We start from the raw sequence: 19,288 nt of genomic DNA on the forward strand, positions 1-19,288 counted from the left end.
ACTTTCTACCTCTGAGCTGCCTCACCAGCCTACACTGGTCAGGTCACCTTAAAGAGAGGTAGGAAGCTACCCTTTTTAGAAAGAATTTCAAAAAACGAGCCTCTTGTGTTTTTTCTTGTTTTGCTGTAATTTTTCTTCCTGCCTCTATTTTTATAATTTTTTTTTCCTCCAAGAAGACAAGTTATTGTTTACCATCCTTGTGATTTCTTGTGGCACATTTATGAATCCAACCAAAGGCTGAAGTTCAGGCCTGGGTTTGTAGCTCAGTAAAGCATAAACCCAGTGTATATAATGCTGTGAATTTAGTCCCAAGCAACAAACAAAAGGAGATTAAAAAACAAAAACAAAAAGCAAAAATCGAAAACCAGAAAGGAAACTGGAGTTTGGAAACCACGTGACGACTGAAACCCTGACTCCAGACTGGCAGTGACCACAGTGGAGGCCTGTGACCACGCATTGACCAGTGACAGTGCTGGGATCAGCCTAGGTCACCAAACAGTTAGGCGTGCACTGATTTTCCTAGCAGTGCTAACTCCTTTTTCTCAATGAGAAGGAACAGGCGTTGCGTCAGAAGCACACGTGTTTACCTGTTCACACCAGTATCGCTGGCTCCTCGCCTCCCCCGAGGCACTGGGCTGTACTGTAACTCTGCATTGAAACGGTGAGACACCTGGGCAGGCCAGGGCACCGCCTCTAGGACACGTCACTCAGTTCCAGCTGTGACGTAGGAGAGGATAGTGTGGTTTTAAGATAGGTCTCTGTAGATCAGGTTAGCCCAGGCCTGCCTAGAACTTGCAGTCCCCTGCCTCTGGGCTGTGTGGACAGCCTGTGCCACTACGCCTTACAAGTTTCCTTTTCTTTTAAGACTTTTGTCCCCCAGGGCCCTCTGGATGCCAAGAAGGCAAACGCTCTACTCTGAGCCACATCTCCATTCCTAGTTTGATAATTTTTTATTCTGTTGCACAGGACTGTGATGTTTCCTTATAGGCTTTTGTTAATTATTATAATGTGCCAAACCTTAAACTGTTGACCGTGGCCTCACAGCGCAGGCATTGTTAGTTCTAGGCAGATTTGTATGGCTTCCCAACACTAGCAGGTAGTAAAGGTAGCTAGCTGCTGGCAGAGCAGCTTTGGCTATTTCCCCCAGGTTTCATTTGTGATAACTCCAGCTAGTTACCCCTGTTCCTTGGGACATTGCTTTACTGTCTTGCAAGTTAAGACAATATTTTGTTTCCGGAGGCTACACTTTGTATATACAGTGTTTCTAAATTGTGCTTTTGTGAAAGATGTCAGCTGTCAGTGTGAAGCGGGAACACTGAACTACTAACTAACCGATCTCCTACATTTGCTCCCTGTGTAAAATTGTGTTATAACAGTGCTAATTACTAGGCACCTGAATTGTGAAAAAGTGCACAGCAGTAATTTGCACCTTAAAAAAGTGAAAACACACACAGGACACAGGCTTGATTTATGGACTTCCCAAGGGCATGTTTAGCTGTGGCTCTCCCGCGGCTTGACTCTTGTTCAGCGTTTGGTTTCTGTATTTGTGCTTCCCAGACCTAGCAAGAGCTGTTTCCGGACCAATGAGAGCAGGACAATCAAACAAGGAAGAACATTCGAAGATGAAAGACTGGCGCTCTTAGACCAGTAGTGCTTTTATTTATTCGTTTTGCTAGTTTAAGAATAGGTATAAAAAGTATCTCCTTTGCAATTCTTCCCTATGATGTGGAATTGACCAGGGACGGCCAGATGCTGGGGTTCTAGCTGTATTCTAATGGCTGTGTCACTGGCAGACTGCGTTCTGCTTGGTTCATAGATGTCCGTGTAATTAGCCTGGCAGATCTAAGCCACTGTAGATTCTTTGAGGAGAATTTCAGGACTTCATAAAACTTGAGTTTTGCCTTGTGGATGAGCCAGAAACATATTCATCGGGTAATTTAGAAGGGTGGCTCCTTAGCCCACGAGTCAGTCCAGGTAAGGTGTTCTGCCTGTTTGAAAGCACACATTTCAATATTTTAAAGTATGTTTTAAGATTAATTTAACCTACCTGCTATTTGACAAGCAGAACTTTTAAAAGAAAATTGTGTTTGTAAAAAGAAAAGTTTGTTGTTTTTTTTTTCCTTCTTCCCCACTGCTGTACTTGAAGGATTCCTGCTCAGGGGCAGAAAACAGAGGTTTCAAAGGAGCCTTGTCTCCATATGGTTTTCCTCGATAATCCCTTATCCTCCATCTTCAGCTCTCATTCCTTTGCTTTCTTGCCTGTGGCTACATTTCTATCTCTGCATCAATTAGCACAGTGATTTATACAACAAGCAAGCAGTTTAGAGGTAATGGTACACAATTAACATCTCATTCCACCATAAAGGGTATGCTAAACACCCCAGTCATTGCTTTCTCTGCCTGGAACTGAAATAAGTGTTTGTCCTAATTCATAAGCTATCTGATGTGAAGTGGGCCCGCTTTGTACTGGACCACACCATTAATCTAATTATAGACGGCTGCAGACAAGTGCTGCCGGGCTGGGAGACGGAGGAAAATAGCCTTCTGTCATTTAGCGTGACTCTGTGACGCAGGATCACACTTTACAGGGTGATGCCGCAGAATGGAAATCTCATCATATTGCTGCCTGTTGCATCTTCTCTAATTGCTGCAGCGTTGTGAACACAACCGGGCTCTGATATAAATAGAGCTGTAGCTGTGCTGTCATGTGGGTTGTAGGAGAAAGTCCTCCGAGTGCTGTTGGATTAAATGATGCGTCCTGATTGACAGCTACCTTGAGACTGCACTGATGGAGTTGTCACAGCATTATGCTAACAGGCCCAGCCACCACTGCAGCTGCACCAGGCTGGGCGGAGGCCGGGGCTGGCCTGGCACTGGCCTGATCTGTAACTGCAGTCTGCTCGTTCCGCCTTTGTTACTGGGTTGAACCTTTAAGAGTTTTCCAGAGATTTCTCTTTCAAAGGATCAGCTAATGGGCTCTATGTTCAGGTGGAGAAGAGGGTACAGTCCATGGTTTGGAACCTTGCTTTTCCCTCTTGTTAACTGGGACATACTGGTGACTTCTAATTTCACTCTGTGGCTTATGGCTCCCCTCCTTCCTGATGAACTGGAGTTTTGAAAAGACACTCCTCCTTTCTGTCACTTCTAAAACATTAATGATGATTTTTTGATTTTTCCCCTAGCTGAGTTAGGGAAGGAGGTCTTTAGTGAACAGTGAGCCTGTCAGCGCACACTAGGCAGATGAAGATGTGGTTTCAGGATAGAGACTGAGGTGTGGGGTCAGGGAGTATGAAGCTCTGAACAGGAATACAGCCTTTGAAAAAAACGTACCTGCCACCACACTTGGGAGCATGGCAGAGCATGTACGGTTTTTGGCCAATGCTTCCTAACTTTGAGGCTTCCAGATAACTCAGAAAAGCTGGGGTTTTGGCCCTTGATTCCACGGTAACTGAGATGGCCAACAGCTGACACGAGAAGAAATGAGATCAACGGTGCAAGCAGAGCTTAATTGGCATTGGCAGAAAATGAGTTAGAAAGGGGAATTGGAGCCGAGCCCTCCTTCGGGAGAAATCCCACAAGCTCTGGAAGTGCAGCTTGAAGGGCATGGAAAGCAGACTGGACTTTACCTTGTGAAGGGTCATACCTTGGATCCCACCAACACCGTGGGATTTGGCTTGTAAACTCATCCATGTACCTAGAGGCCTTGGAAAGACATTCACGACTTTAAACTCCACAAACACAGCTGGTCAGGTTGAAGCTGATCATATGGAGTCCTCCTGTCCAGCGGTGCTGTACTGAGGTGCTCTCCCACAGGTGGGCAGCCCACTTACAGGATGCAGTGGCCAGATGAGCACATCCTTCTGGAGAACCATGCCTGTGCCCACTCCCGTGCCCTCTCCATTCTCCCACAGCCCTGTCTTTTGTCTTCTTGCTGGGTTCCATGTTGGTCCCATCGCCTGCAGTCTTCTTACTATGCTTTTGCGTTTTTCTATTGATTCTTTTTTCTTTTAAACTTTTGGATGGCATTTCCCTGTTGGGCATGGTGTTCTATTATAGACACAATGAAATGGATGTGTTTGGCAACTTGGCTAGGGGTGGTTTTACATAATTGGATTAAACACCTTCCTTCATTGTCATACACAGGTATAGAAGCCCATCTAGACAGCACCTTTTCTCTAACTCACCTGGTGAGGCGTTTTTAAAACTGTACATTAGTATGACGGTGGTTTAGAGACAGTCTCCTAAAGCCAGCAGAGGGAAGGAGGCCAGACCTGACCAACCTCCTCCGCAGACCCTTCTCTTTGTTCCCTGGCTCTTCTTGACCCACACAGGATGAAAACCTGCCATTTTCCGTAACCAGACTCTGTTAGCAGCTAGCCTCGGAAACATCAACAGTGTGCTTTGCTTGCACGCACACACCTCAACTCTACACAGACATATTGCAGTCTCTGGAAACACTTAAGCATCCATCATATCCACGTGTCCCCCAGAGAAACGGTTCAGAAGATCTGCTCTGAAGGCCTAGTGCAACTCTGCAGGTCTCCTTTTCTGGAGAAGGTTCTAGAAGGAAAGCATCTGTCGTTGTGACCAGGATGCCCAATTGGATGGGCCCATGTGTAGCACCCATTCGGCCTGTTCAGACTTCATCTCCATGCACAACTGTGGGGCAGACAAAAGGCTGTTTTAAGATGGTCTGTGATGCTCAGGATAACATCAAAGGCATGCGCACTTAAGAGGAGCAGCTTTCCCTCCTCTTTCTAAGTTGGCTGTGTTCAACAAGACTCTCCTGAGGCATTCCCTCCTTGTTATTTCTCACTGTGATTACAATAGTCATTTATCCCCAAACAGATTGAAGAACAATAAACAAATACAAAAGAGAAAGGAACATCTCATCAATAACAAAGGCTGTGCCTGAAGCCCCGAGTCTTGGGCTCTTTTACATCTCTTTCCAAGCAAAGCAGGGGCCCTACAGAGAAAGGAATTCAGGAGATAGGAAAGTTATAAAAATAGTAAGGGACCCAGTTTTGTCGGGACCGGGGCCTTTCTGAGAAATGCCGCAGAGGAGAATCTTAGCACTTTGTTTGCAGGGCGGCTTACTTGTGATAGCTGATTTATTGGATTGTAAGCCTATATTATATACTGTGGTGAAAAGCTGTTAAATTGTATTCTCAGTATATACTTTTCCTAAATTCAAGGATCACATTTTGAAGTCAGAGTATAAAGAAAAAGAGGGGGTGGATACGTGGGTATGTTACATTGAAAACTAACCCCTGAGGTGGAATGCCAGCTGGTTACAGAGCAGTGCCACCCCCGGTGATGCCAGTTAGAAAGGGAACCTGCCCGGTGCCTTGTGTGCCTCTAGTGGTGCTGGATTTTCTTTTCCAAGGCAGATAGAGCACAGATACTAAAACTGTGCAATTTGGCCCAATTATGTCCCCCTCCCTAAGGATTTAATGAGACACTTGGAAGTACAATTCCTGGGTGATAAGTAGTTCCTCTGCCCAGAATGTTTGTCAGACTGACAGCAGCCTGCTCTTTCCTTTGCCACTTATGACTCAGATGAATTTTAATAGGAGCAAAAAGCTTTTATTTGTGCTGTAATTTCACTTAAGAATCATATCCTTCAGAAACTGGCAGACACTTCTATGTCTTGATTGCAAAACACACATTCAGGAGTAAAGAAACATGCAGAAGATGTTATTATTCAACCTGTCATAGTGTCGCAAATCTGCTTGGAACCTAGGCCATCAAAGCTCTTCTGTGGGGCCTCCCCCCACCTGCTTTAAATAGGCCCTGCAAAGAGCCACTCGGAGATTGCCACTGTCCCCATGCAGAATCAAAGTGGGAAGCAGACTCTGCCGCAGCCTCCCTGCTAGCACGATGCCCACAGGAGGCTCTGAGTTACAGCAGCTTTCCTCCAACAAAATGGAGCTGCCTAGTGGGCGCTGCTTCTGTCTTACCCAGAGAGACCAAATCTGGTGGGAACCAGAAACCTGGCACTGTCTCCAATTCCCCACCTCAAAGCATTTCTTTTTCCAAGCAAATTTTGGTTCATATATTTATCCATGTTGATCTGGGATGTTTCCTGTTCAGCAGGAGCTGTCTTTATTAGAAGTGTTATGATTGCCTGGACTCACTGGCCTCCACCTTTGTGAGCCATCTACATAAAGATTCTACGAGAACTGCTGCGCATGGCATTTTCTGTTTTCAAAATCTCGATAGCATCGAGGCTCAGCCCAGAAGATGTTCTCCTATCTTTCCTTTCTCCTGTCTTATCAGAAAAGGCTACATGATAATGTGCCCAAAAAACCATTTTTGATGTAAACATTTTATGTCACTGAGAATTGTTTGAATGTGAGACTCTCCCCCCTCAGCCCCCCAAATGAAGACCGAAGCCTTTGTCTCATTTTATTGATGTACCAGTGTAGCTGCTCCTGAGGCTGGGGAGGTTTGTGACAGCAATCTGCTGCCATCTACTGGTTCCCACAGTGTCACTGCCTTTATCTCGGAAGCGGTGGACTCCCGGGATTTGACTTCCTCTGCTTTGCAAGCCCGTAGAGTGTCCTCTAGCAAAGTTCTTGCTGTTTTCTTTATAAAGTTCTAAGATGGTGTTCTTAAAGATCCACGATGCTTTTTTATATATAATTAAGAACTAGTTTCCTTTTTAAAAAACCTGGCTCCATATGTTCCAGAGATAAATGATTTGAATGTAGGGTTTTAGACTAAAGACAAAGTGCTGTTTTAGAGGATAAGCTCATCATGTAACTTCCTTTATGCTTTTTTCTTTCAAGTACAATGTGCACATTTTAACCAAACTTGCAGCAGAACTGAACAAATTTATGCTTGAGAAGGTAACCGAGGACACAAGCAGCATTCTGCGCTCCCCAATGCCTGGAGTGGTGGTGGCCATTTCTGTCAAGCCTGGAGACACGGTAAGACATGCTGGGCTCAGATGTCCCCTCTGTAGCCTCTCCCAAGCCATGGGACGCCATGGACAGTAGGTTGTGTCCTCACGTCTGAGTTGTGTTGGTGGCAGTACCTCTGAGCACCTCCTCCCAAGTCGTGTGGGAGTGGAATAGAAATGAGGGCAGACATTCTTTCTCCAGGTCGGGGTTAGAGATGCATTTCATTTCAAATTGCTACTCCTTCCCCGGCCCTTTCTGGATTGGAAGGTCCATGAGGAATTCATCTGCTCGGCCTCATCACTTGCTGTGAACAAATGTGCAGGATACATCATTTTCTTAAAAATCAGCAGCTTAGCAGCAAAAGTGAACAATGACTTAAGATGTACCTGGGAGATTTCAAGAGGCTCTTAAGTACTTGCGCTTTTACTTCTGTGCAGCAAAATAGCAGCCAAACGTGTAGACTTTCACGGGCTGTATGCTAATTCTATTTTGTATCTGAGTGAAGCCATTGGAATTTACTTAATTTTCTGTAGTGGTCATGTTAAGGTGGCACCTGATTTCTTTATTCATACAGATAAAGTATCATGTTAATATTGAGAAAACCCCATGGAGTTGACATTGGCTTCTAGAAAAATAGAGTAAAAGCAATCAAGTTTGGTTGTATTAAATGATTAGTTCCCAAATTGACATGGATCTGGGAAACTGACTTAAGGACGGCTCTCCCTGGTGACGTAGGAGAGACAGCAGTGTTTTGTTGAACACAAAGGGCCAGGCAGCCCTGAGCTGCTGCACTCATTCGAAGGCCTGGATGTTCCCACAAGAGCAGCCAAGAAGACTCCTGATATCAGTGTCAGGCCTAGGAGAGGTGGAAAAGCTAGAGACTGATGGATGAGTTCTGGGGGCGTTTCCTCATTTTCCTGCAGGGTTGGGGTTGAAGCAGGCTCTTCTTTGGTCTTGGCATTAACAATCACAAACTTTCACACTGCATTATCAGAGTAGCCAGTGAAATCTTCTCCGTGTCGAAATGTGGAGGTTAGTGAACTGTGAAGGTTTTTTTGGTTCCCTCTACCTTGCAGGGTTTTCTTTCTTTCTTGTTTGTTTTTGTTTTTCTGGAAGCTACCCAGTCTATATACTGCCAGCCTGAGCTTGCCAATCTTAATTGTGTGGCTTTAATTAGAAAATCACATTTGTGCTCCTCCACCCTCATAAGAAGTGTATACCGAGGTTTCTGACACCTGAGTCAGATGGGCAGAGAGGACGAGGGCTCAGCTCTGGCCTTGGAGGCTGCCATCCTGGCCTCCTGCATTTGCCCACCGTGACTGCTTAGCTGGCAGTAAGTAGAGCGATTCCAAGCCAGGCAGCGCAAGTTCAGACTTCTTGCCTTCTCACAAATATGGTTGTTCTCCTGGCATGACTTTCCACTCTGTGGTCAGCACGTTGGGAAAGCCAGGCAATCAGCAAGATGGAACAGTCTGAAGCTAGTCTTGCTTCACAGGGAGCTATCAGATTAAAAGTACCTGCCGACCGTTCAGTGTGGATATTGATGAGTGACTGCAGAATGTTTCTGCAGAGACCAGGGCCTGCTGTATGGGCTCTTGAAGCTGGAATTCCTGGGCTTCACCTTCTTTACAAATGCTGTGTCTGTGTGTACCTGGCTGGCCAGGTGTAACATACAAACCTTTTTAATCCCTTTCTTTGGCTCATAGTCTGTGTAATAAAGCAGGAGTTGCTTTTTTTGTGAATAGTCCTGAACCATAAGCTCATAGTCTGTGCAATAAAGCAGGAGTTGCTTTTTTTGTGAATAGAGTCCTGAACCATAAATCCTGAAGCTCAATACAGGGTGAAGAGTATGCCATCCCCTCCCAGAACCTCTGGTTGAGCCTTGTAGTTACGACGCAAGGACCTCACCTTGGACTCAAGGTAGAAAATTTAGTAAAGCTGCTTTTAAAAGAAATGCTTGTAACCTTAGTTTTGCAGTGAAAGTAACTAAGGGTGGGGTAAGCAGTTAAGCAGGGAATCTCCAGTTTACCAGTGGCGAGAAGATGGAAACCGATTATTTCTGGTGCTTTCAGGGAACACGGCTAAGGTTAGGCAAACATTCTTGTTTTGTTTTGCATTTTTATTTGGTTTACTGACCTTTTGATAAGATTTTGTAACAGATTGGTGGGTTTCTCTTGCCGAGGTGACACATAAAATTCTAAGTAACAAATCTTAGCTAGTTTTTGAAAACTAAACAATTTGAAGAGTATTTTAAAACCTGAAAGAGAAGGATTTGGGTGATTGTATAGAAGAGATAAACACTCTAGGAAAGTCTGAGAACTGCTTCATTTGAAATACTTCCCTTGTCCTAAACACTGGAGTTGAATTTTATTCAAAATATTCCCTTAGGATCCACATGGCAAGAATTCCTAATGCTTCGATCTATTTAACGTTAGATGTAGCAGCCACACAGATAGTAGAGTGGAGCCTTTAGTGCGTAGAAGGGATGTTAGTGGACAGTAAGTTGCAAACAAATCATAAATTTAATTCAGAAGACAACTGAGAGAATGACTTGTTTGCCTTTCAGAAATATTTTTACAGTGACCTTCATTTCTATTTGGAAAAAATGCCCCCTTTCCACTGATAAGATTTTTATCCATATGATTATACACTTCCAATACTCCTTTACGAAATGGTATTATTACTTGATTTTTAAAAAACTTTTATATTTAACAAAAATATTTAAAGTAAGTTCCTTGAGCATGTTGGTGCTGTACATGTCTGGGCTAAGTTTGCTACATTTGTTGCAAGAATTTTTTCCCTTTGTCTTTAAAGAATAAAGTTCTTATGAGTGTATTTGTTTTGAAATTATTTTTGAAATTATGCCTTTTGAAATTAGACCAAAAAAAAAGCTAACAAAAGAGCCAACCCAAGATAAAATTTTTTAAACATTGCTTTTAATTAAGATTTTTCCAAGCTATATTCAGATTCAGCACCCACCTAAAGTTTGCATCAGAAAGAATTCCCCTCACTGCATCAGAAAATTAGGAAAACAAAACCTAGAAGACAGTCTTACATCTCTGTCTTAGAAGTTTGCAGCATCAAGAGATAAAACTGTGCCGGAAGTGCCCATTTCTGCTTTCTTGCCCCCCAAGCCTGTTCACGTTTGCAAGTCAGCTCCAAGATGAGGCCCCTGCACACGGTCCTAGACTGACATTGAGCAGAAAGGCGGATGGGGTTCGGGACTGTTGCTTTCTTGGATAATGACTTGGGCAGAAAATGAAAGCAGAAATGATGTCACCCAGTTCCACCAGTGTTTTCTTCCTTCTATGAGCTTCTCTGGGGAAAGCTCCTGGCAGGGGCGTGACCAGGGACACAGATGCCCCCCTGCAGACCTTCCTGTTGTGTCCAGAGCTCATGCAGTTGAGCCTGTAGCTAATCCTGGAAAGGAGCGCATGAACTTGGCAAGAGACTTCATTTTTGCTGCTCAGAGAACCAGCATTTAGTCATTGTAGATGAGGACGGTTAGGTTGGGCCTCTGGATACCTGTGTGTCTGGCATTGCACAGGGGGGCCTCTTGCAGCCCAGCGTTCATTACTGCCTTTCTCTGGCAGATGAGCCAGGCATGCCCTGATTTACAATCAGAAAATGATGGCAATAATTAATTTACATATTTTATAGCAGTGACTGTTTAAGCAATTTGAGGAGAAGCCAGTTTTGCACCCAAACTGCAGACTGTATTCCCCACCACACGCACGGAATCACACACACAGGAACACTTTTAAGCCTCTAAATCATGAAGCATACAGAAAGTTAGGAGAATCATCTCCCAAGCATCCTGTGCTTTCTGCTCACCTTAGCTGCATTTACTTCAGATTTTACTAGCAATAAAATGTGCACACCATGGAGTTGCCCCGTGACCCCTCTCCAATCCAACTCCTGCCCCATCTTCCTCAGCTTGGCCTTTCAGTCATTTTTCCACATAATAGTTCTTTTGAAATATTCAGGGATAGTTTTTGTTGTGGCTAAGATTCAGATTTTTTTATTTTTTATAGTTTAAGGTAATGCGAATTATCAGCATCAGATAAAAATGTTTTGATGGTCAGTCTGATTAAAAGTCTTGTGCAGGCTTGGTAATGGGTTTGTTTTTCAAGGAATGGGGAGGAGAGTGCCTGTTACCTTTGTAGTGTTCTTAAGGATGACCATTCTCAACCTTAACTAGGAGTCAACACACCTTTTTTCATATGAACACACACACGCGCACACACACACATACAGAAAGAAAAGTCGGCATATATCAGGGTCCTTTACAACAACCCACTGAATTCACAGGGTAGCAGATCAGATGGCCTCTTGCAGGGTTGTAAAACATGCCAGTTTCAACTTTTTCTCTTTGTAACTACAGGCGTTGGCTGTCAGTATGAGCTAAGTTAGAGGGCAGTAGGGAGTCATGTTTTTCTTCATTTTAAAGAATTTTTACAAAACCTGGACTTCATTTACATTGGCCACAATCTGGATTCCTTCCTGAGCACCCCCTCCCCACGCTCCCACTGCACAGTTCTCAGGGGTCTGAGGGCAAAGCCGGGGGCAACGCCATGCAGACACCACAGGCTTGAGTCCCAGCGCCCTCAGGCATGCTGAACATGTGGTCTCTTCCTGTCCTTTCCCCTTCAGATTGAGAGAGCCGGATAGGAGCCTCCAGATGAGGGTCAGCAGTTCTGCCCACTGCCTGTTCTCTTTGTAATTTGAGTCAGTCCCATCCTTGCTCAGATAGGGCAATCTCCTGGGGTCCCATCTCCCTGTCTTTCCACGAGGCAAGCATTCTTCCTCCTGGAAAGATCAGGTCCTAGTTAGCACCCACGTTCGTAGCTCAGGAAAAGGAAGTTGGAACAATCAGATTCTAGGCACCTTTCAGTGAATCCAGGCTGCCTCTTCGGATCCCAGGGACTTAATGGATTACACACCTGTGTTCTGTGGTAAGCCTTCCAATGTGGAATGGAGGGTTTTCACTTGTTTGGTACAGTCAGGAGGGTGGATGTGGATCCCTAGTTTTCGGGGGACCAGTACAGCAGAAGGGGAGACTGCAGTGGGCCCATAAGCCCTCCGAGCCTTCTGTCTCACTTGGCAGAAAAACACAGAACACAGAACAACAAAAGAAGGCTCTTTTTCCATAAAGGTTCACCCCTCCCATCCCCCATGCCTCTTCCCCAAAAGGGGCCTGAGTTTTTCAGCTGTGCACCGCTTTGGTGCTCACTCTTGCAGGGAAACAGTTGCTGTCTGAACAGGCAGGAAACAGTTTTCTTTTAATTGCCGGAATCATTCGGAAGTGCTTCGTGCCCTGCTTCTATACAGCAGATGCTGCGCGTTAATTGGCCTGCGTACAAGTGACCCGGGGTTCCTTGCAGCGGGCCCAATTTTAGGCAGAGGGTTTAAATAGCTTATTTATTATTTTGTATAATCTGCCGTGCATTATGTGCTCCTGCATGTGTCGTGTTTCATGGTCTGCAGTTTCTAATGTCATGCGGGCTTCAAAACCCGTGTTTCTCTGGTAATGTACTAGCAGCAGGTAAGCTCAAAATACCATCCATCAGGAGCTAATTTTTTATCCAGATACTCCAATGACTGATGAACCTGTCTTTTGTATGAATGTTTAGCACAGTAGAAAGCCATATGCCACTGGCACAGTTTCCTCTGCATTCTTTACAGTTGCTAGAGAGTGGGCTTCTGGGGGGGAGAGTGGGGACAAACTCGACGCCATTTGCATCCTCCGGCCTACATTTTAAGCAATAGCACTTTTAACACAGCCTTGGGTTTGGATGACAAAAGAGGGTAGGGGCCATCTTAAAGGAAACTCGACTCCCGTAATGATTTTCTCCCTCAGAATATGACTGTGCACCCTTAATAGGGAACCTTGTTTTGTTCCTCCCCGTCTGTTGCAGACAGACCTCAGCCCATTAGAAGGGCCTCCCTTGTGTGGGAAGACCACAGCTGTCACTGCAAAGCTCATCCAGCCACTGTATCACCCCCATTTTGTGGCTCTGAAGGATGAAATTGAGAAATGGAGCACTGTGCAGTCATCCTTTACGTCTCCAATTTTAGGCCTCTGCCATCATTTTCATGCCTTTATTCCAAATCAAATAACATTAGGGCTCCAGCACCTTCTGATGAATGTCTGTTCTCAAGCACAGCTTTCGAGGCTCCACTTTGAGGGGCTTCCTTTTATGTTTGGCAGAGATCCCTCTTTCTCATCCCCACCCTGTACTTTCTTTGAGCTTTCTTAGGGGTGATGGCAGTCTGCAGTTCGAATGATACATGGCCATGCAGGTCCCAGTCAGAGAGTGTTTTCTGAGAGGGGCCATGTGCTGGAGAAGGTTCTGTATCTTTTAATCTTTGTGAAAGGAGTGAAGGGTCTTGGTAGAAGGAGATTGGGGGCTTTAATCAGAACCAAGATGTGGCTTAAATCATTAGCACAACAAAGCATACTATAAGCTTCAAGATAAAAGTCCCCTGGGAAAGGAGTCCTCTGAAAATAAATGGAACTTGATAGATTTCCATATCATTTATAACTTCCCTTAATTACACTTGGAAGACTTGCCAGTAAAACTGGAAAATTGGCAGCCTCTCTCCATTAGAGTCATTTTGCCGACCATGGCAAGCAGCTGGCTTCGCTGGATTTTATTTCCCATCACTCACAATTAATCATCAGCTGGAGATGTCTGAAACTCTTCAGCACGGAGCGATGCTGGGTGACATTCAGGCCCCTAAACATGTGAAAATCTGCTGAGTAAATGGGCTGAGCTCTCTCACAAGCCCACTCGTTTGGGGCAAGCCTAGCTCCCACTTAATGAGGGCTGCTCTAATAATCTGATTCGAATGTGAACCTTGACCCTGTGTCAGAGGAGAGGATGCAATAAGCCGGATGAAAGACATGGAATTCAGGTCTCCAAACTTTGCACCAATTAGACAGCAGAAAAGTACATCAGGCCAACTGCATTCATCGGGAGGACTTGCGAGGCTTGTGACCATTTAGTAAGCCCCACTCTGGATACACCTGTCACGATCACTAAGTCTTTACCGGATGATTCACAGAGTGTTACAGAAGTGTGTGTGCAGCCATGCTGCAGGGCTGGCCCGGCTGCAGTCCTGTGATGAGGACTGCCCGGCTCGGCCTGCAAGTGGTCCAGAAGTTGCTGCAGTGGATGTGTGCTACATGTGGTGTGGTCAGCACAGGCAGGGAGGCTTCCTCTCGGTGGGAACTGGAGCCCGGCTGGGAGCAGTGATAGTCACAGCCTGGACACTACATGTGCTTGTACTCATTGATTTCCAAGGGATGAAATAAGTTGAATTAGACCAAGTTTGTCTGCATAGCTTTTGCATGCATGTGTATAGCATGATCCAGTTGGACCAAATGTGTCACGGTTTTGTAAGGCACCAAGGGGCCATTTTCCTACAGCTGCCTCTAAACATGGCTGAAAGGACAAAAAGCAAGCTAGAGGCTGAAGACATGGGTGTCTGCTCATAGCTAAATGATGCCGGGAGAAGCAGTGAGAGGAAGTACATGGGGTGAGGACCCAGGTCTGAGTTGCTGCTGCACTGCGTAAGGCAACAGGCAGGCTCCCTTCCTTCTCATCACATTACCAGCTCTGCAGCCGGGGTGGGCTGGGGGAGCCACATCAGCTTTGAGACTTCTCATTCTGATCACATTAACAGTTTGGGACCTAGTCTTGTGGTGGCGGCAAGGCATCCTGGCCCCCAGGCTCTAGCCTGATCTGGTGGGGAGGGAGCTGTGGCCTGGTGAAGCTGTCCCTTAGTGTTCTCTGTGGGTATTCCTGGCCCCTGACTATGACCACTGGAGACCTCCAGGCTTCTGTAAGAAGACTGTGAGGACATTGTGTGTGTGTGTGCGCGCGCACGCGCGCGCATGCTGAGGAAGGGTCAGGGCACTGCTTCTGTCTGGCCAGCAGACCTGGAGCAGTGTGACAAGAGGAAATGAGCAATGACAGGTAACACAGATGCTGGCGGAGCAGAGTGAGGAAGTCCATCCATGAGGAAGCTGATGGGATGGGGTGAGGAGACTAAGCCAACCCTGGGCTCCACTGCTCACAGAGGAAGCCAGGGCAGGTGGGTAGTGGAAGGTTACCATGTAAATACCCATGGTAAAGACTTGTCCATCTGACAGGAAACAGTGAACAGAGCCTAGAGGTAGAGATTCAGTTCCCAATTTTTGGACAGAATTTCAAGGTGTCCTAAGGAGCCATCTGTGCTGTCACCTGCAGGCCAGGGTCAGGGACATTTCAGCCTGGCTGCTGGATAAGCTCTCAGCTCTGTTGCTGTGTGGCTCGGTGACACCTGCCCTTCTCCTGACTTTCTTGACCTCCTACCTGCCTTTGAGGAGAGAAATGGCTCCAACAAGATGGTATGAAGGAATCACTGTTCTGACACCTCCGGCCGGGGTATCTGCGTCATCTTGGCGCTGCCTTCTCCTGTCCCCCACATTTTGAAGAACAGCCCTGTGTAGGTGCTCCTTCTCTGTGCCTGCACTGCAGATGCCAGGTGAAATGAATCAAAAGCGGCAGTGAGCGCTGTGCTAAGCCTGCTTGTCAGCAGTGCCTCTCCTCCGTGCCAGCACCAAAGTCTTGGCATCTCCTTTCTTCCTATATTCCCGTGCCAGAAAAACACAGCCCACCACCTGAGCAGCAGAGGAAAGAACGCACAGGGCTTCAGTGCTCACACTGCCAGCAAGACAGCTTGTGCCACACAGGGAGCCAGGAGGGGACTTGGAGATCATTTGGGGATGGCAGGAAAGAACATTCTCCAGGTCCTTCTGCGGCATTGGCCAGCACAGCCGCAGTACTGTGGCTGTCCAGGAGTCCCAGCCAGTATACCCAGAGGCACGCTGTGAAGCCTTCAGCCTACTTCACAGAGCAAGAGACCCTTCACCACCAGGCAGAGAAGGAACTCCTGACCCAGATCCTTGGTGCTTGATCATTAAGGCCAGAGAAAAGGGAGTCAGTAACGTGGCTTTTAGTCACAGCTGACTCCTGTGGGTATGTGCCTGCTCAGTCTGGATCTCCCTCATAGGCACTGGAAAGCCAAGCATCACAACACAGGCTTGAACAAGCACCTGCGGCACACTCAGGCCTTCTCGCAAGAAGCCACCTCCATGTTAGTACTTGCACATCTTGTAGGTGGACAGCAGTTTGTTGGCCCTTATGCTCCCTGCATAGAGGCAAGCATGCGCCTTTTGGTAAGAGACTACTGAATTTTGAGTTGTCACCATGAAAAGAAAGCCTTGCCCTTCTGTAGCCATACCCCTCGTCCTGCAAACCCACACAGGCACTAATGAGTCCCTTGGTCCTTAGGTATCTGCCTGCTGCAGACATGGCTGGGAGAGGGAAGCACTGGTTTTGTAGAATCTGTGGCAGACTCCTAGGACCCTGGGGAAGGCCCCATAAGCTGCACCCATGTCTTCCTGTACGGACTTTTCTAAGGAGAACTTGACAACACACTGCGCGGCCTTTCTCTACTGTCTCCTCATGTACTACAGTGGGAGCCGTCAGAAGTCGCTGGTGTTTCCATGAACCAACCAGCACATTTGATAAAGAATTGAATGGCTTCACTCTTGAATGTTACTACAAAATTACAATGTTCTTATAACACCTACTTTTAACCAATTTTCCAGGTAGCAGAAGGTCAGGAAATCTGTGTGATTGAAGCTATGAAAATGCAGAACAGTATGACAGCTGGGAAGATGGGCAAGGTATGTTCCCAAGCTCCTACTGGCCTGCTCTAGCTGTGACGGATGCGCCTCCACCTGAGAGACACGGGCGAGGCCATCTCTGCTAGCTGGCCCTTTCCTGGGGAGGACACCTGGGCAGGACTCGGGAGCTCCGCTCTTGTCAGTGTGTCCCTGCCTCCTGGAGAGGCAGGAAGGGGGTCTATGTGTTATGTTCAGGCAGTCAAAGCACAATTGTTCTCCACATTAATGTCTTTCAGATGAAGGGGTTTTTAATTTTTAATGTTTACATCTGTCTCGGAGGCAGTCAGTTATCTGAGACTTAGGTGACACAGCAGGAAATGGTTTTACAGATTGCAAAAATTAATGTAACTCAAGATAATTTCCCCTTGAAGGGAACAATTCAGTTGTAGATGGAGGAGCTGAAGCCCCATGTACACACGACAGGCTTAATGATTCAGGGAGAAAAAGAGAGAGAGGTGTCAGCACTGGAATAGTTAAGAGCGAAACTTGAAGGAAACAGGAAAGTCCTGAAGAAAGCAGTGGTTTTGCTGTCCTTCCTGTGACTGAAGAGATGCGGTCATTCAGAAGAGCTGCTTTCCCAAAGGGCGCTTGGGTTTGGAAGAATCTACATCAAGTCAGAGGCCTGCAACACTTTGGGACATTGGGTTCAGAGAGAGAGATGCCAGTTACCACCAGGTCTGCGTCAGTCAGCGCCTGTCTGTCTGGTGGTCTGTTATCCCAGAAGGCAATGAGATGGATTCTCAGAAGAAGGCCTACAATTATTCTACCTGCTCCCCAGAGGAATAACAAGGCCCCCTGCAGGTTAAGAGAGCCACACAGTGTCTATAGGCTTAGACGTGTACAAAGGATCTGCAGGTCTAACGATCCTTTCTAAACTGAGTGTGATGGCAGTTAAATCATAAGCTCCCCAAAATATCATTTTTCCTCTGAGAAAAGATTTAGGGTGCAAATAGAGCCACAATGAGAATCTACTACTACAGCCTAATCAACGTGCCATCATTAAACATATCACCATCCGTTTCACTCCAGAAAGATCTGCCCAGTGAGGCCTTTGAGTATTCACACTCTGGGCTGCTCAAGTTTCAGAGAAGAGCCTGTCTCTTCTGCTCACGGTGGAGGGACAGGGCACAGGCCTGTGCCACAGCCTGGATAATTCCTGGCATTTTTACTTGCTTAATCCCCAATATGGCCAGTTAGGTCAAACCCACTTTTAGTTTATGGCTTAAGCAACCATTTCCAAGGAGGGAAATGAGGACCTCTTATGCACTCCAGTCTTATGCCTACACAAATCTAGAGAAGCAAGGCAGGATTTTATGTTCAGCAGAAATCAGAAGAATGAAACATAATTCCACATTCTATGCCACTCAACTGAAGTGGGGTACTGAATTATTTCTTTCAAAAGCAGGGGAACGGTCAGGCTAAGAGATCTCTCCTTTTAATTCGTACCTGTTTGGATTGTGGCGTAGTTGTTTTTACCATGACACCAAATACACACTCTAGTCTCAAAACCCTAGGATGAAGCTGGGATGGGAAGTGTCAGTCACCAGCATGGACATCTCAGGACTGAGGACGCTGTGGCCTGGTCCTCTCAGGATCACCTGGGCTGAGTGACAGGAGGAGGCATGGAGCATAGGCTTCTGTAGGACACTCCCACATTCTGGTTCCCTTACACAGACACATGTAAGCAGGTGGTCTAAGTTGTGGGGCCTAAGGCCACTTATTTCTCAAAAGGAATTGGGATGACTGGCCCTCTTGTTCTCATTTTTCCTCAACCATTTTAATTCCAGGTGAAATCGGTGCATTGCAAAGCTGGAGACACAGTTGGTGAAGGAGATCTGCTTGTGGAGCTGGAATGAAGTATTTCTAGCCTTTCAGTCATCACGGCTCTAATTAGCATTTCTATTATTCTCTAACCCTCAATTTCTTCAAGCATTTGCAGGAGCTCTCCTGTGCAGCAGGTTCTACACATCGTATTTATTCCTCAGAAGAGGCAAAACTGACATTCTGCCAAAAATCACCAATGGAAATTTTTATTGATATAAATACTTGTACATATGATTTGTACTTCTGCTGAGATTTCCTAGTGTCAAAATTAAATCAATAAAACCAAGCACTTGTCTAAATATTAGTTTGCCCTTTTTTTCTGAATGAAGACAATATGCACAGAGGCGACAGGCTGTGCCAATTGACTGTACATACTAGCATTTCCTTATGATCCTTTAAAAGTTTATATAAATCCCAGTTCTGCTTCCAATTTTGTAATCTGATTACTTCCCTTCTTCCATCATTCAGGACGGATTTCTGGGGCTCATTACTCATGACTTCCTCAGACCAGGTAGCACAGATGAAGGGTCTGGACGCCCCCTTCTGTGTGGGTCCATAGATGACTGAAGAGCTGGATCACCATCTTGGGGTCTGTGGACTGACAGAGGGTGCTGCCCGCGCTGATCCAATGACAAGCCTGCTGTCCAGGTCCCTTTCCCTCTCTCCATGGCTAGGATGCATCCCCTTCAGTGTTGTGGGCCAGGCTGCTACCCTTTCTGTTTTGTGAAGCAAGTTTCCAATTAAGAAAAAGGGGCTAAAAATAACAGTTGTGTTTCTGTGCAGTTGTTGAAAAGCGAGTGAGCTCTTAGCGGAGTTCCAG

The 19,288-nt window shown here is 46.1% G+C and overlaps 1 protein-coding gene across 1 annotated transcript in view; it reads left to right on the forward strand.

Moving 5' to 3' along the window:
• Positions 1–18,767, forward strand: part of Pcca (propionyl-CoA carboxylase subunit alpha) — a 281,682-nt gene extending 262,915 nt beyond the window's left edge. The window contains exons 22-24 of the mRNA XM_075950227.1: positions 6,792–6,932; positions 16,567–16,644; positions 18,432–18,767. Coding sequence (XP_075806342.1) covers positions 6,792–6,932; positions 16,567–16,644; positions 18,432–18,500 — 288 coding nt within the window. The 3' untranslated portion in view covers positions 18,501–18,767. The remainder of the gene's footprint in view (positions 1–6,791; positions 6,933–16,566; positions 16,645–18,431) is intronic.
• The last annotated feature ends 521 nt before the right edge of the window (positions 18,768–19,288 follow it).

The sequence above is a fragment of the Microtus pennsylvanicus genome, chromosome 15 (genome assembly GCF_037038515.1).
Source record: "Microtus pennsylvanicus isolate mMicPen1 chromosome 15, mMicPen1.hap1, whole genome shotgun sequence".
Taxonomy (NCBI): Eukaryota; Metazoa; Chordata; class Mammalia; order Rodentia; family Cricetidae; genus Microtus; species Microtus pennsylvanicus.